Source organism: Grampus griseus (assembly GCF_964374135.1).
Source record: "Grampus griseus genome assembly, chromosome: 2".
Taxonomy (NCBI): domain Eukaryota; kingdom Metazoa; phylum Chordata; class Mammalia; order Artiodactyla; family Delphinidae; genus Grampus; species Grampus griseus.
In genome coordinates, this window is record NC_139018.1 from 67,694,344 (window position 1) to 67,711,824 (window position 17,481).

At 35.6% G+C, this 17,481-nt stretch overlaps 1 protein-coding gene across 1 annotated transcript in view; it reads right to left on the reverse strand.

The window, feature by feature from the left end:
* G2E3 (G2/M-phase specific E3 ubiquitin protein ligase) overlaps positions 1 to 17,481 on the reverse strand; it is a 65,273-nt gene that overhangs the window by 21,864 nt on the left and 25,928 nt on the right. Inside the window, 6 exon segments of the mRNA XM_082682005.1 lie at positions 3,702 to 3,818; positions 4,494 to 4,600; positions 8,506 to 8,671; positions 9,693 to 9,817; positions 12,454 to 12,555; positions 15,249 to 15,346. Coding sequence (XP_082538131.1) covers positions 3,702 to 3,818; positions 4,494 to 4,600; positions 8,506 to 8,671; positions 9,693 to 9,817; positions 12,454 to 12,555; positions 15,249 to 15,346 — 715 coding nt within the window.

Below are 17,481 nucleotides of genomic sequence, written 5' to 3' on the forward strand. Positions count from 1 at the left end.
AGGAGAGAGGCTTCAAGAGAATCAAACCTGCCAATGCCTTTATCTTGGACGTCTGGCCTCTAGGTTTCTGAGAAGAAAAATTTCTGTTGTTTAAGCCACCTGGTTTGTGGTATTTTGTTACGGCAGTCCTAGTAAACTAAGATACATATAAATCTTCGGTGTGTATTTTACACTTACGACACCTCTCAATTTGGAATAGCCACATTTCAAGTGCTCGATAGCCACCTGTGGTTACTGGCTACCACAGTAGAGCTCTAGAAAACAGAGCCTCATGAAAACACACCACAAAAGTTCCAATTATGCCAACTGCAATAATTTCTGTAAACAGATATAAATATGCATTTAATAAATATACCTCATCTCAAGTTAAAATTTCTAACATCCTAAGAGCAAAAGTACATTTCACTAAATAGAAAACCTACTTTCTCAAGCTGAAGGTTTAAAAAAGGACACTAGTAGAAATACAAAAGATCATGAGAGATTACTACAAGCAACTCTATGCCAATAAAACAGACAACCTGGAAGAAATGGACAAATTCTTAGAAATACACAACCTGCCAAGACTAAATCAGGAAGAAATAGAAAATATTAACAGACCAATCACAAGCACTGAAATTGAAACTGTGATTAAAAATCTTCCAACAAACAGAAGCCCAGGACCAGATGGCTTCACAGGCGAATTCTATCAAACATTTAGAGAAGAGCTAACACCTATCCTTCTCAAACTCTTCCAAAATATAGCAGAGGGAGGAACACTCCCAAACTCATTCTATAAGGCCACCATCACCCTGATACCAAAACCAGACAAAGATGTCACTAAGAAAGAAAACTACAGGCCAATATCACTGATGAACATAGAAGCAAAAATCCTCAACAAAATACTAGCAGACAGAATCCAACAGCACATTAAAAGGATCATACACCATGATCAAGTGGGGTTTATTCCAGAAATGCAAGGATTCTTCAATATACGCAAAACAATCAATGTGATAAACCATATTAACAAATTGAAGGAGAAAAAACATATGATCATCTCAATAGATGCAGAGAAAGCTTTCGACAAAATTCAACACCCATTTGTGATAAAAACCCTCCAGAAAGTAGGCATAGAGGGAACTTTCCTCAACATAATAAAGGCCATATATGACAAACCCACAGCCAACATTGTCCTCAATGGTGAAAAACTGAAACCATTTCCACTAAGATCAGGAACAAGACAAGGTTGCCCACTCTCACCACTCTTATTCAACATAGTTTTGGAAGTTTTAGCCACAGAAATCAGAGAAGAAAAGGAGAAAAAAGGAATCCAACTCGGAAAAGAAGAAGTAAAGCTGTCACTGTTTGCAGATGACATGATACTATACATAAAGAATCCTACAGATGCTACCAGAAAACTACTAGAGCTAATCAATGAATTTGGTAAAGTAGCAGGATACAAAATCAATGCACAGAAATCTATGGCATTCCTATACACTAATGATGAAAAATCTGAAAGTGAAATCAAGAAAAAACTCCTATTTACCATTGCAACAAAAAGAATAAAATATCTAGGAATAAACCCCCCTAAGGTGACAAAAGACCTGTATGCAGAAAATTATAAGACCCTGATGAAAGAAATTAAAGATGATACAAATAGATGGAGAGATATACCATGTTCTTGGACTGGAAGAATCAACATTGTGAAAATGACACTACTCCGCAATCTACAGATTCAATGCAATCCCTATCAAACTACCACTGGCATTTTTCACAGAACTAGAACAAAAAATTTCACAATTTGTATGGAAACACAAAAGACCCCGAATAGCCAAAGCAATCTTGAGAACGGAAAACGGAGCTGGAGGAATCAGGCTCCCTGACTTCAGTCTATACTACAAAGCTACAGTAATCATGACAGTATGGTACTGGCACAAAAACAGAAAGATCAATGAACAGGATAGAAAGCCCAGATATAAACCCATGCACATATGGTCACCTTATCTTTGATAAAGGAGGCAGGAATGTACAGTGGAGAAAGGACAGCCTCTTCAATAAGTGGTGCTGGGAAAACTGGACAGGTACATGTAAAAGTACGAGATTAGAACACTCCCTAACACCATACACAAAAATGAGCTCAAAATGGATTGAAGACCTAAATGTAAGGCCAGAAGCTATCAAACTCTTAGAGGAAAACATAGGCAGAACACTCTATGACATAAATCACAGCAAGATCCTTTTTGACCCACCTCCTAAAGAAATGGAAATAAAAATAAACAAATGGGACCTAATGAAACTTCAAAGCTTTTGCACAGCAAAGGAAACCATAAACAAGACCAAAAGACAGCCCTCAGAATGGGAGAAAATATTTGCAAATGAAGCAAGTGACAAACAATTAATCTCCAAAATTTACAAGCAGCTCATGCAGCTCAATAATAAAAAAACAAACAACCCAATCCAAAACTGGGCAGAAGACCTACATAGACATTTCTCCAAAGAAGATATACAGATTGCCAACAAACACATGAAAGAATGCTCAACATCATTAATCACTAGAGAAATGCAAATCAAAACTACAATGAGATATCATCTCACACCAGTCAGAATGGCCATCATCAAAACATCTAGAAACAGGGCTTCCCTGGTGGCACAGTGGTTGAGAGTCCACCTGCCAATGCAGGGGACACGGGTTCGTGCCCCGGTCCAGGAAGATCCCACATGCTGCGGAGCGGCTGGGCCGTGAGCCATGGCCGCTGAGCCTGCATGTCCCGAGCCTGTGCTCTGCAACAGGAGAGGTCACAACGGTGAGAGGCCCGTGTACCAAAAAACAAAACAAAACAAAACAAAAACATCTAGAAACAATAAATGCTGGAGAGGGTGTGGAGAAAAGGGAACACTCTTGCACTGCTGGTGGTAATGTGAATTGGTACAGCCACTATGGAGAACAGTATGGAGGTTCCTTAAAAAACTACAAATAGAACTACCATATGACCCAGCAATCCCACTACTGGGCATATACCCTGAGAAAACCATAGTTCAAAAGAAGTCATGTAGCAAAATGTTCATTGCAGCTCTATTTACCATAGCCAGGAGATGGATGCAACCTAAGTGTCCATCATCGGATGAATGTATAAAGAAGATGTGGCACATATATACAATGGAATATTACCCATCCATAAAAAGAAAGGAAATTGCGCTATTTGTAATGAGGTGGATAGACCTAGAGTCTGTCATACAGAGTGAAGTAAGTCAGAAAGAGAAAGACAAATACCATACGCTAACACATATATATGGAATGTAAGAAAAAAAGAAAATGTCATGAAGAACCTAGGGGTAAGTTGGGAATAAAGACACAGACCTACTAGAGAATGGACTTGAGGATATGGGGAGGTGGAAGGGTAAGCTGTGACAAAGTGAGAGAGTGGCATGGACATATACACACTACCAAACGTAAAATAGCTAGTGGGAAGCTAGATAGCTAGTGGGAAGCAGCCACATAGCACAGAGAGATCAGCTCAGTGCTTTGTGACCACCTAGAGGGGTGGGATAGGGAGGGTGGGAGAGACAGAGACGCAAGAGGGAAGAGATATGGGAACATATGTATATGTATAACTGATTCACTTTGTTATAAAGCAGAAACTAACACACCATTGTAAAGCAATTATACTCCAATAAAGATGTTAAAGAAAAAAGGACACTAAGCACAACTGAACTTCCCCATATACCTGTCAGGCACATTATAGTCTCGCCCTTCTTTGCAACGACATCTTCGGACATCACAATGCTCATAGTGCTGCAGAAGCTCTTGATAAGCATTTTCCTCTAATTCCCAAGATGCATCTCTGTAAATGAAGCAAGATATAAAATATACTTTGGCCTAAAATGTTACATAAAAGGACTGATAATGAATCTAAAACTATAAACTCTTCACAAACTTAGGAACAAGGATGAAACTTGTTCTTTTTACGATTAATCATTCACTTCAATATATAAATCCCTTAGTGTCATTTTATCCTACAGTTAATTAGTCTCACAGTGAATTTCAAATGCTAAATGAAAAATTAAGTAGAAATTTTCTGAAACTTACATTTTTCCTAATATTTCACTTCCAATTTTTTGAATTTCAAGTTTAGTACCATATTTCTGGATTCCTCACCTTTAAGTATTAAGAAAATTCTTATACATTTTAAACCACATCTTGATTCTCTCAAATAATTTATACATACCATTTTGAAGCCTATTATACTTGTGTATCAATCAATCAATATTGTACACAAGTGAGGTGTACAATTATTAAGAGACTATAAACAACTAATGAGACATATAAGTCAGGACCTGGTTCTCAAGAACTAGCAATCTGGGGAGGAGGAGGAAAGGTGGCGGGGACGGTTTTACATTTCCCTGTTTGAAATGGCTGCTTGTCCATGAGTAATTAATCAGACATCAATGATTATTTCCATTGTTATTAAATCCTATATTTAAAACATCTTTTCATCAAAAGACTAAATGTTACTCACTTTTCAGGAATATGAATTCCCATTCTCAACATCTCTTTCTGAAATATATCACTATTATTGCATACTGTGCACCTAAAGAAAAACATTCCTGCATTTATTGCTTGAACCTATAGTGGAAAATAGAAAATATATGATTAATAATTTAACAGGTTATCAGGTTATGAATAAGATAGCTAACAGAACATGTGTGCTACTTTTCACATATATACTATGGAAACTTATTTTTTATGTTTGTGGTTCATAAACTTTGATAAACTAAGTTACCCTAGTGCTAAAACTTGGGGATATTTCTCCCAATGGGAAAAAAAATTAAGCTAATGAATTGACTGTTCTTTACATCTATCACCAATATGTGTTTCTCAACCCTTTGTATCTAATGTCATTTCTGTTCCCAAATATTGTGTTGTCCATCACTCTCTGTGAATAAAACAGTAAACATCTTTAGTTACTCCATCTAGGAAGGATGTTTAAATAAATGTTACATATAAAGCATCGTTGGTTCTGTTTTTAACTCAATCTCTGTAAGTTTTCTTCCTAAGGGGGAGAAGCATAAAACCTATTCTCACTGCTTCAGCAAATAAAAATACAGAAGCAGCAGAAAGAGAGAGAAAGCGTAGCCAATCACCAGTTTAAAAAGCTAGTAGCACACACTCATTTAATAAATGAATTCTTGTGAGTAGGCATATACTATAAAAGTATTATTATTTTTTAATACATTTATTTATTTATGGCTGCGTTGGGTCTTCGCTGCTGCATGCAGGCTTTCTCTAGTTACAGCGAGTGTGGGCTACTCTTTGTTGTGGAGCATGGGCTCTAGGCGTGCGGGCTTGAGTAGTTGTGGCACATGGGCTTAGTTGCTCCGCGGCATGTGGGATCTTCCCTCTCTTCCATAGATACTTTTTAAAAAATACTTTTAGGACTTCCCTGGTGGCGCAGGGGTTAAGAATCCGCCTGCCAATGCAGGGAACACGGGTTCGAGCCCTGGTCCGGGAAGATCCCACATGCCGCAGAACAACTAAGCCCGTGTGCTACAACTACTGGGCCTGTGCTCTAGAGCCCACGAGTCACAACTACTGAGCCCGTGTGCCACACTACAGAAGCCTGCGTGCCTAGAGCCCATGCTCTGCAACAAGAGAAGCCACCGCAATGAGAAGCCCACGCATTGCAAAGAAGAGTAGCCCCTGCTCACTGCAACCAGAGAAAGCCCACGCGCAGCAATGAAGATCCAACGCAGCCAAAAATAAATACATAAATTTATTTAAAAATAACTAAACAAATAAACAAAAAGTATATACGGAAGAGAAAGGAACAAGTACTGAAGTTTATGTAAGAGCCTGACAAAAATGTCACAGGGATGGTACGGTCAAAGTTAAGTATGAAAGGAGTAGGGGTGTGCCAGGAAAATAGGACAAAAGACAATACAAGGAGAGGGAATAGCAAAAGAGTACATGTGATTGGGGAAATAATAATAATATACTTAGAAATTACACGCTGATCATACTGAACTAAGTAATTAAAATAGACAGGTAAATTAAAGTTAGTAGTGTGAAGAACTGACAGAGAATAAGGCATGCAGGAGTTAGTGGCCTCCGGCAAAAGTTTAGTTAAAAAAAAAAAGTGTCTGAAGTGAAATCACAAAGGGTTTAAGGTAGAGGGTAGCAACAAAAAAGGATACATCAAAAATATTAAGCAGATCTGACAGACTTGGAGAATGATTTGTGGATGGTGAAGAAAGAAGTGGACAAAGAGGAATCCAGGTTCAAACAACTAGCAGGTAGCACACACACAACATGTGAGAGGGAAGCAACAAGTTAATGAAATCTCTGCTGAACCTAAAGGATCTTTGAGCAATTGTACACAGATACCAAGATCTTACTAAGTATAGGATATGATACAAGAACTGTCTAGCATGGAGAAAAGAAAAACAGCATAGGACATATGAATGATACCAACAAGACCACAGCAATGATGTGAGAAATCCAAACTGAACAAGAATAGTGACAATTCTCTGCATACAGAGTGAAAAGTCAATTTCTTTGATATTAATCTATAGTCTCTCCTCACAAAATCCCAATGTATATAGCATTTGTAGTGGTCACAAATGAAATTTGCTTAACCACATACAATTCTCATCCTACTGCATAGGTTTGTTCTTCCTTCAACTCTTTTATATTAATGGAGTTCAGAGATTAAAAAAAATTATTTGGGTATTATTATAGCTACCTGAACAGGGTAGACTCCATTTACTATTTCAGTTAAGACTTGTATCAGAGTGGAAAAGCCACTGGAGTTCTTTTAAGGAACAATGACTCAAGAATGAGCTCTGTCCTGGTGTGCTCTAACCAAGTAATAATTGCTTGCTTGTTAATATTTATATCACAGACAGGTGTCCATGGAGCCATGACCTTATATCTGCATAAAGTAGACCTACATTTTTGTTAGTAGTACTACTTCTAGTTTTTAATGACAGAATTAGAAACGTGGTATTTTCGGAGTTCACAAAAAGTCCTATGAATACTAGGTCAAATTTGAGAACCTCTCTCTGTTTCATTATTAATGCATAATGAGGCAAATCTTATTTGTCCTGAAAAATAACATACTACTACAAATTATACAAAGTTAACAAGATGATACATTTGGCAGCAATTACATTCAATTCATTCAAATACAAACCCTGAATTAAGATAAATTACCTTTTAAAGATTCTCACATAATGTGAACTTCTTCCTCAATAGGTAAAGATAGCACTTCATGATGTTTATGAACTGCACGCTAGATCCCTTTACAAACACTTCTTTGTAAGAATGAACAGGATTTCTAATATTTACCCAACAAAATAGGCTCCATCCTGCCACTTTTAACTGATAACTAATAATAACTAATACTAAGAATAAGAGTTCAAGGCTCATACAAAAAAAACCAGGAAGTAATCAAGCTTTACTACTTTGACTACTGTTAGTACTTTTAAGATTTTGTTGAAATATAAGAGGATTTACATCTCCTAACTTAAAAAAAAGAACTTTTGTAGTTAATTTGTAATCAATAATAACATTTCATTTTACTAAACAATAATAAAAGCCAAGCTTTAAAAAACAGTATAAACTTAAGTAAACCCTGTGTCACTTGGCATTCTATCAACTATAACTGTCTAACAATTGGCACTTTCACACATTTATACTATATATTGGACATTATTAATAACTGGGATCTTTTAAAAATTTTAAATTATCTTCTGAATTGAAGAAACTAAATTGTTTAATGTGTGTTTTATGATATTTCATTTACTTGAAAACTTGTCGTCAGGTTTGACATACAAGGTGGCTCTCAAAGAACTAATATTAGTATCAATTCATTAGATAGTAATCAGTTTACTGTCAAAAAGTTATGATAGTGTTTACTACAGCTAAAAAAAATAGACCTCTTAACATTAAATTAGCTTACAGTTAATTATTTCACATATCTTGTTTTCTAAGCTTAAATATATAAATGAACTTGGGAATTAAAATTTGTGTATTATTCATTGTAAAATACAAACAAAATCCTTAGGTTAAAACAACAAAATTTTAAAAGTGTAAATATACCTTAAAAGGTAGTATCTAAACTTTTATTAAAACATTAATTGTAGGGCTTCCCTGGTGGTGCAGTGGTTGGGAGTCCGCCTGCCAATGCAGGGGACACAGGTTTGTGCCCCGGTCCGGGAGGGTCCCGCGTGCCGCGGAGCGGCTGCGCCCGTGGGCCATTGGCCACTGAGCCTGCGCGTCTGGAGCCTGTTGCTCCGCGGCGGGAGAGGCCACAGCAGTGAGAGGCCCGCGTACCGCAAAAAAAAAAACCAAACAAACATTAATTGTACACTTCAATAGGGTGAATTTTATATGTAAAATTTGATTCAATAAAGCTGTTTTAAAAAGTTACAAGTAGTAAGAGCTAAAATACACATCAATTTTTTCTAATTTAAAATTCAAATTAGCAAGCAACAAATTTTATACCAGAAAAAGCTGACAAAACATCTTACCTGTAAACAGTCTCTATGGAACCAAGCATTCTTACAACAAGGACTTCGTAATATGCTGTAAGTTGGAATAGGCTCAATAAATTCCAAGCAAATGGTGCATGGTAAGGAGTCTCTATAATTATTAGATGTAATTATCTGAACAGGTCGATGGTTCCAACAAAATGACCTAAAAACGTATATTATTTTAAAACATCTAATAAATTATACAGCACAACTACTAGCTTTACAATTCATATTTATAAGGGAAAATTCATTCGTCTCTCTCGTAATTAACCTACAACAGACTGGAACAACGGCACTATAAATCAGTCTCATAATCTATAACTAAGGAGAGCTGAATTTTCAAAATGTGAACCTTTTGCTGGTGAGATTTACTTCACAGAATTTCAGTAACTAATATTATGTTGAGAATCCTACGTAATACTGTTAGCAACAGAGTATACACACCATTGTACTCAACCTTGCACAAAATCAAAGGAAGGAACTTAAACTTAAAAATAATATATTAATAATATAACAAATAAAATGCAGATAATAACTTATTCTTAACCCACTAAATGTATTTCCATTTGTATTTTCTAAACTGCAATTCTCATAGAAAACAATCCATTAAATAGGTCAAGAGCACAAAGACTAAAAGAAATAAAACACTCATGATACCAAATACCAAAATTCATAAAATCTTGATGTTTAGAGCTAAAGTCAAGAAGCAAATATTTTTAGGGGCATCCCAGGGCATAATATTTATTTTTTGGACTCCACCAAATTTACATGCCTTCACTTTACTCAATGAGAAACACATATGTCCCTGTGAAAAAAAAGTAAACTATTAAATCTAAAGAATGACATAAAATCTAGAATTATGTAAGCTGGAAATTTTCACTGAATATGAGTATATTAACAGTTCCATATTACATTCTAGAGCTGAAAGCTAGAGATGAATATTAATCATTAAGCCCATTACAGATATTGCAATTCTCCAGACTCTGCAAATAGAAATGATCATAAAGGAAGGGGAGAGAAATTATATATATATGTACACACACCCACACACACATATCTAAAGTATACATAAAACCTCAATGCAGCTTTGAAAAGAAATTTGACAAAGGAATTATATAATTGGGAGATCCACTTTCCATTTTTCTTTTACATTTTCTTTCATATTCAACAGTTAATTAACTCACGCAAAATTGCCAGTGAACTGGAAAATACATTCTCTCTGAAGTCCACATGGGAAATGATAACTTCGTTTACATCGGGGTGTGACACATCCAATTGAAGCACCGGTTTTCTTGCAAATACAGCATTTCTAAAAGCAAGTATAAAAATAGGAGTTATAACACGTACAAAACTTGAGTACTATAGATAAGACCGAGGTATAAATGAATATTCTTTGTGGAGAGTCTGAAAATTATTTTCATCATACAACAGCTGTGAAGATAGTATATTAAAGAAATTTCCTGAAAAAACCTGTTCTACCCAGAAACAATCTAAAGGGACTAAAGATTCACTCCCATAACAATTTCTGGTAAAGGAAACACCTCTAACCAGAGAAGCTTCATTTCCTTCGTATCTGCTAAAATATTTTAAACGGAAGGGTTTGTAAACGTAATGGTTATACATGAAAGTGTCATTCAAATTTCAATAGAAAACACATAGTTAGGAAATATTTATTAAGGACAACAGCAAAACAATACTAAAAACCAATCTGTAAAATATTGGCTAGGATCACTCTATCCTAACCAAATGAAAAAGTGTTAGATACCCACAGTAGATTAAGTAGTGATTCCCTCAAAAGATATGTTCAAGTCCTAATTCCTGGTACCTTTGAATGTGACCTTATTTGGAAACAAGATCTTTGTAGATACTTGATTTACAAGTATCTACAAAGCTATCTTTAGTTTACAAGTATCTTGAAAGCTAAAGATTTCAAGATGAGTTCATCTTGGATTTAGAGTGGTCCCTCAATCAAAAGGCTGGTGTCCTTATAAGTAAAAGGAGAGGGAGATTTAAGAGACACACACTGGGGGAGGCCACATGAAGATGGAAGCAGAGATTGGAGTTATGCTGCCACAAACCAAGGAATGCCAAAGGTTGCCAAGCAGGCATCAGAAGTTCGAAGAGAAGCATGGAACAGATTATCCCTCAGAGCTTCCAGAAAGAATCAATCCCTTTAACAGCTTGATTTGGAACGTTCAGTCTCCAGAATTGTGAGAGAATAAATTTCTGTTTCAAGCAACCCAGTTTGTGGTAATCTATTACAGCAGCCCTAGCAAACAAATACAATACCACTGCCACTAACTTAAATATAACGGTGGTATATAAACAGAAAGACTATTAGATGAATCAATCATTAGTAAAATACAGAACAGTACTTAAAATATCTTGGAACCCTTGAGATGACAACTATAATGGCCACTGATGGAGAGATTATACTGCTGACCCGTCAAACAACACCAGGTTGTATACTTTGCCAACCTGAGGTTCTCCCTGTAAACTGACGTATGGAATTCTACTGTAAGGTCACAAATACAGACACCTCTTCAGTATCAAGATATTCTCAAAGGTTCACAATATACTCAGAGAGGTTACAGATGTCTTAAGAAAACACTTCCAAACTGCAAGGGGACCTATACAGGTCATGTTTCATGACAAGTTCACTATCACCAGAAGATTGAGAAATTTTGATACTAATACTTCCACATGGCCCTTAGATAAATGCCACTGTTAACCTTTTTCCCAAGGTTTTCCCTTGTACCTTAGAACCTCTATTTTACCGTTAACTCCTCTGCATCTTCAACATCTTTAAAAATAATTGCTTCCATTTCTTTGTCTCAACTAAAAGAAAGGTCTCTGCATGCTTCCCTTATAGAATCTCTTGAACGAAGCTGCTTATTTTTCCAGCCTCCTTAATTTCCAGACTTGGCAAGGAGTGGGAGTGGGATATGGATAGAGGCAGGAAGGAGGACAAGCAGAACATTATTTTAGTTCTGTGTGGCAGATTGTAGGCCACTACTCTATCAGACTTAAAAAGATATGGTCCTTTGAACATAATGACATCTACTCTCTGCCATCTAATAATTTCCTGGTCAGTTCTCCACCTCCAGACTTTGGCACCTTTCTCTGTATTTTAATTCTTGCTGTCATTCTAAATGACTTCTGCACTGATGGGACAACCTTTCTTTGACTTCCTCAACTAAAATGTGTCAATGCACTTCATCACCACTCCAGTGTAATGAAGAATCCTCTCATCACCCCAAACTGCTCCACCATGGAAATCATCAATTCCATTATCACATTCTCTGAACAGAAACCCCTGTACTTCCAATCTTCTCATTCTCTTAACTCTCATTATTTCTACTCAGGCCACATGGAGACCTACAGTCTGTTCATTGCATAACATAGTAAGCTATCACACAAAAGATTCACAAATTATAACTGAATGAATAAGGAGTTAAGGTTTAGAATATCTATCTTGGAGAACAAAAGGCATGGAACACAAGAACACCATGTCACAGAAGAGCCACAAGAGATGTTGAGATCATAAATTATTAGTCTGTATAGTTGTGTAATTTCCATGTCAATCTTTCATTCCAACCCAACAAATGAGATATAGGAATGAAAGTTAATAGTTGGGTTGCCTCAGGATTGGAGGTCTGAAGAACAGCTGAGTGGAAGTATGGTCATAATTCTGATGGTAAGAGTGGATGAAATGATGGGTAAGTCAGAAGAAGATAAGGAAGTGAAATCAGTATCGTCACATATCTTATCCAGGGTTGGTTTAGCAAAATGTTCTTCTAAAATTTACTGTATTTGACAAAAATAAGCATTGGAACATAAAAACAATATCTTACAGATTTCTAGTAGAGAAAGTGATAGAATAGACTTCCTTAGTATTGACAATATTTATGGTATTAGGTGTAATGAGTAAAATAATTTACTTACCAGTTTCGAAGCCCTAGTCACTTCTTTCCTGATATCTTCTATTAGAAAACCATAAACTCCTTCTTCTTCTTTACCCCTCTGCCAAATTCCACTTGACATCAACTATGAATATATTCTCAATTAGAAAATAAACTCTAAGAAACTAGTTTGGAATAAAAAATATATACCTATAATATTCCAATAAAAAATGGGCATAAAACAATTCAAATTTTAAGTATCTCTTACCTATAATAGTTATTTTTCATGGTCAAAGTAAGAGGCTACTCACATTCTTTGATTTGGAAGACACTGTATATTAACAGTTCATGTAACCAAACTGGTTTCTAAAAAGTATTACAGAAAATAACAGAAAAAGAAAGGAAGAAAAACAACAAAAAACACTTATAATCAAGCTTTAGGGGAAAAAAAGTGGCATATACCTAAAGGCGTATATGTAATAATAATGAATACTATGGAGATAATTATCAGTGATATTTTAGGTTAACTTTAAATCTCGCTGGATTCTGAATCATAGAAGACATATTTATAGGGAATCTACTGAATTGTAGTTAATGCAAATGAATTTTAAAAAATCTGTTTTAACTTTAATTTAAATATGTTAAAGGAACATGAATCAAGAAAAAGCATGAGACTGTGAATAAGAAGTCCTGACTTTGCAAACCAGGCTCTGTGTCCAACTTTCTGAAAGCCTAGGCAAGTAATTTAATGTTTCTGACATTAAACACAAAAATAAAAACAATAGACTAGGTTGTTTCCAAGTCTCTTTCAGCTCTAACATTCCATTACCATTTATAACATTACTATACTTTCGTGTTCACAATGAAACAGAATCTTTTAAGTGTTGAGCCTAGGGTCAGTATGTTTCAGGATTACTATACTCATTAATAAAATAAAGAATATAAGGGAAATTTTGATATGACCAACTTAAGCATATTAAATAACTCCAACATACTTCAGATTTGTGATCAGAGTTTTATTTTAATCAGTATAATATATCCTTAAAAAAACCCAAAAGTGATATATGTTACTTAAGAATTATGAAAAAATAACCCACTGACTAATAAAATAGTTGTCTTAACTCTACTACATAAAAAGTAAAACACACTCTTTAGAAAAATGAAAAGGTTTTCTTTTGTGATGCAGACTATAAGGCTCTAACTTACAAATATGTTTGGAATGTCAACTCCATGGTCCCTTAAATCTTGGTACAAAGTAAGTAGGTTCCTAGACCAGTCTACAAATTTTAGAGAAACACCAAGAATTTATGTTAGATGATTTCTCAAGGAAACATCTAAAGAGTTTTAACATGGATGCTGTTGTGGGTATAAAAATATGTCCACAAATTTGTTGATACTCCTTCCTTAAAGTGGTGGGAACTAATTCCTTCCCCTTAAGTGTGGGCTAGAATTAACGACTCACCTCTAACAGAATAAAGCAAAAGTAACAGTGGTATGCAACTGTAAAAACTAGGTCATATGGTTCCATCTTGGTGTATATCTATCCCTCTGTCTCTCTCTTTTATCACTTCCTCTGCGAGAAGGCAGATGTCATGCTGTGAGCAGCCCTATAGCCCAGGAAGTACGGAACTGAGACCTTCTGCCAACAGTTAGGAGGAACTGAGGCCAAAAGCCACGTGAGTGAGCCATTGGAGATGGATACTCCAGCCCAGTCAAGCTTTCAGATGACTGAACCATGGCTGACATCTCAATTGCATCCTCATGAGAGACCCTGAGCCAGAACCACCCAGCTCACCCAATACCAGATTCCTGTCCTTCAGAAACCATTTGAGAACAGAAATAGTCACAGATGTCGAAAACAATCTTATGGTTACCAAGGGGGAAGTGGGGGGGAGGGAGGGATAAATTGGGAGATTGGGATTGACACATACACACTACTATATATAAAATAGATAATAAGAACCTACCACATAGCACAGAGAACTCTACTCAATAATCTGTAATGACCTATATGGGAAAAGAATCTAAAAAAGAGTGAATATATGGATTCACTGTATAACTGATTCACTTTGCTGTACAGCAGAAACTAACACAACATTGTAAATCAACTATACTCCAATAAAAATTAATTTAAAAAAAGAAACCATTTGAGACAATAAATGTTGCTTAAGCTGCTAAATTTCAGGATAAATAGTTAAGCAGCAATATATAACTAATACAAGTGCCAAGAAATGCTGCATGTGCTCATGCAACCTTAGCATGCTAAGGCAGTGATGGTGCCACTAATATCTTAAGGCAGATTCAGTGAGGTGAGAAGTTGGTGGAGGGAATGGGGAACAAATGAGAGACTAATTCTCAATATGACATTTTTTCTTTCTTCTGAGTGACACATAAATTAACCTATTTCCTTTTACACAAGTATTTATTACCTTTAGTCAGAACTTTTCTTTCCAGGTTCTCTGTGAAATAAAATACTTTTCTTTTACTTCTTAAACCTTCAAACAAGTCTTTTCTGAGACTTATCACTAGCAACAATGAAAACAAAGTACTAAAATGAACAACTCCCTTAGAGACCTAACCATTTTCTCGTTTTTTCCACTGAGGCCCTAAAGGGTTAGACAAAAATAAGCAGGTAATGATGACAGGTATTTCTACGTACCAAGTAATTTCAGAATCTTAGAATTTGATAAATGAAAAATCTTATTTTTACATATAAGCAAAAGGAGATCCAGAAAAGTTAAATGACTTATCCATTTCTCAGAAACCAGCCATCAGGATCGAATTCTCTTCTTTAGAAGAATATCAGATTGCTAGGATTTAATTAAAAATTATACTCACCAAACAATAGTAATGTACAGTGAGATTCCATTTCTCATTAGTTTTCTTTTCTCCATATTTAATAGGACAGTCATCATTTTTTCGACAGAAAACACAAGCTAACAGTGAAAAAAGTAATAGATATAAAAAAATTTTAAACAAAAACAAAAAAAAACCCTATGGAATTGGTGCTTCTCTCAATTGATGTGTTCAATTCTTTTTGAGAGAGCAAATCACTTTATATTGTTATCAGTAAATTAAAACTTCCAATACGTACTTCTAAAACAATAATGTGACTTTACATTTTTTTCATTAATCTTTAATGATGAATCCCAGTGTGTTGTTTAAATGGCAACTCATTGAAAACAACAGATTAGGAAACTCTGAAACTCCATCTCTCTAAAGCAATAAAACCTGCCAAATGCTGGTTGTGCATTTGGTTATGCTGCCAAAACCATCAGAATCAACTTTTCCGAAAATCTGAAATCTGATTTAAAAACTTAAAATAATCAGAAGAATGCTTCATAAAGAAACAAGCTGCCAAAATTTGATGAGAGATTTGTGGCATTTTAACTTACCTGCCAACCATCCCCCACTCTCCAGCTGGGCAATGGCCTTAGGCCCATGTTCAATGTGTATTGTTCCTTAGGGCCATGTTCCTGGTGTGGATTGTCTAAGAGGAGGTAATATGGACCTTGTCAAAGAAATGTGTGTTCTGACCTGTATGGTGGCTCCCCAAGGGACCGGCTCAGATGCCTGCCCTTGTTTCACCTGCCTCAGAAATTTCTCAGGGCTGGAGTCTGACTGTCAAAAACATTTAAGACAAATATACTAGAGGCAGCAGCTTGAAGCAAAGGATAACACACAGGGTAAGCAGGTCACAGACCAAAAAGGCTAGGAAAGAAGAGTCTGGAAAAGGAAGATACATGGGAAAATAAGGGCTTTGAAAAGCTCCCAAATATACCAGGGAATCTAGAAGGACACCACATGCCCAGGACTGGATGCATACTCAGAAATGACCCTAGAAACTCCAAGCTTTCACCTCTGGCTGATCTTTAGGCTTGTAGACTCATATAGCAAGCCTATATGAAAAAGGAAAGATCCCAAATCAATGACTTTATTTTAACCTTAAAGAACCAGAAAAAGAACAAACTAAACCCAAAACTAGCAGAAGAAAGGAAATAATAGAGATTAGAATAGAGATAAATGACATAGAGAATAGGAAAACAATAGAATAAATATAAACAAAGTTGGTTCTTTGAAAAGGTCAACAAAACTGGCAAACCTTCAGCTAGACAAAGAGAGAAGACTCAAAACTTATTAACAAAGCTACAAAAATCAAAAGTGTGGTAATGACATACAGCTAGACATATAGATCAATGGAAAAGAATCCAGAATGACCATACATCTATGGTCAATTAATTTTGAACAAGTATTCCAAGATCATTCCATGGGTAAAGAATAGACCCTTTAACAAATGGGGCTGGGACAATTGGACAGCCACATGCAAGATAATAAATTAAATCCCTATCTCATACCTTATACAAAAATTAATTCAAAATAGATCAAAGACTTAAACATAAGAGCCGAAACTATAAAACTCTTTCTTAGAAGAAAATGCAGGGGTAAATCTTCAAAACGCTGGTTTGGGAATGGTTTTTCAGATATCACATGACACCAAAAGCAAAAGTAATAATAGATAAATTGGACTTCATCAAAGTTTAAAATTTTTGTGCATCAAAGAACACCATCAACAAAGTGAAAAGATAATCTACAGAATAGTTAAATATACTTGGAAATCATATACCTTTTAAGGGTCTAGTATCCAGAATATATAAGTATTACAACCCAACAATAAACACACAACTCAATTTTAAAACGGGACAAAGGATCTGAATAAACATTTCTCCAAGGAAGATATAAAATAGCCAATAAGCACATTAAAAGATGCTTAATATCATCAGTCATCAGGGAAATGCAAATCCCACAATGAGATACCACTTCACACCCACTAAGATGGCTACAATAAAAATGTCAGATAATAACAAATGCTGGCAAGGAGCTGGTGAAATCAGAACCCTCATATACTGCTAGCTGAAATGTAAAATGGTACAGCCACTTTGGAAAATAGTCAGCAGTTCCTCAAAAAGTTAAACACAGTTACCATGTGATATAACAATTCCATTCCTGAGTATATATAATACCAAAGAATTAAAAACAGATGTTCAAATACTTGTACACTAATGTTCACAGT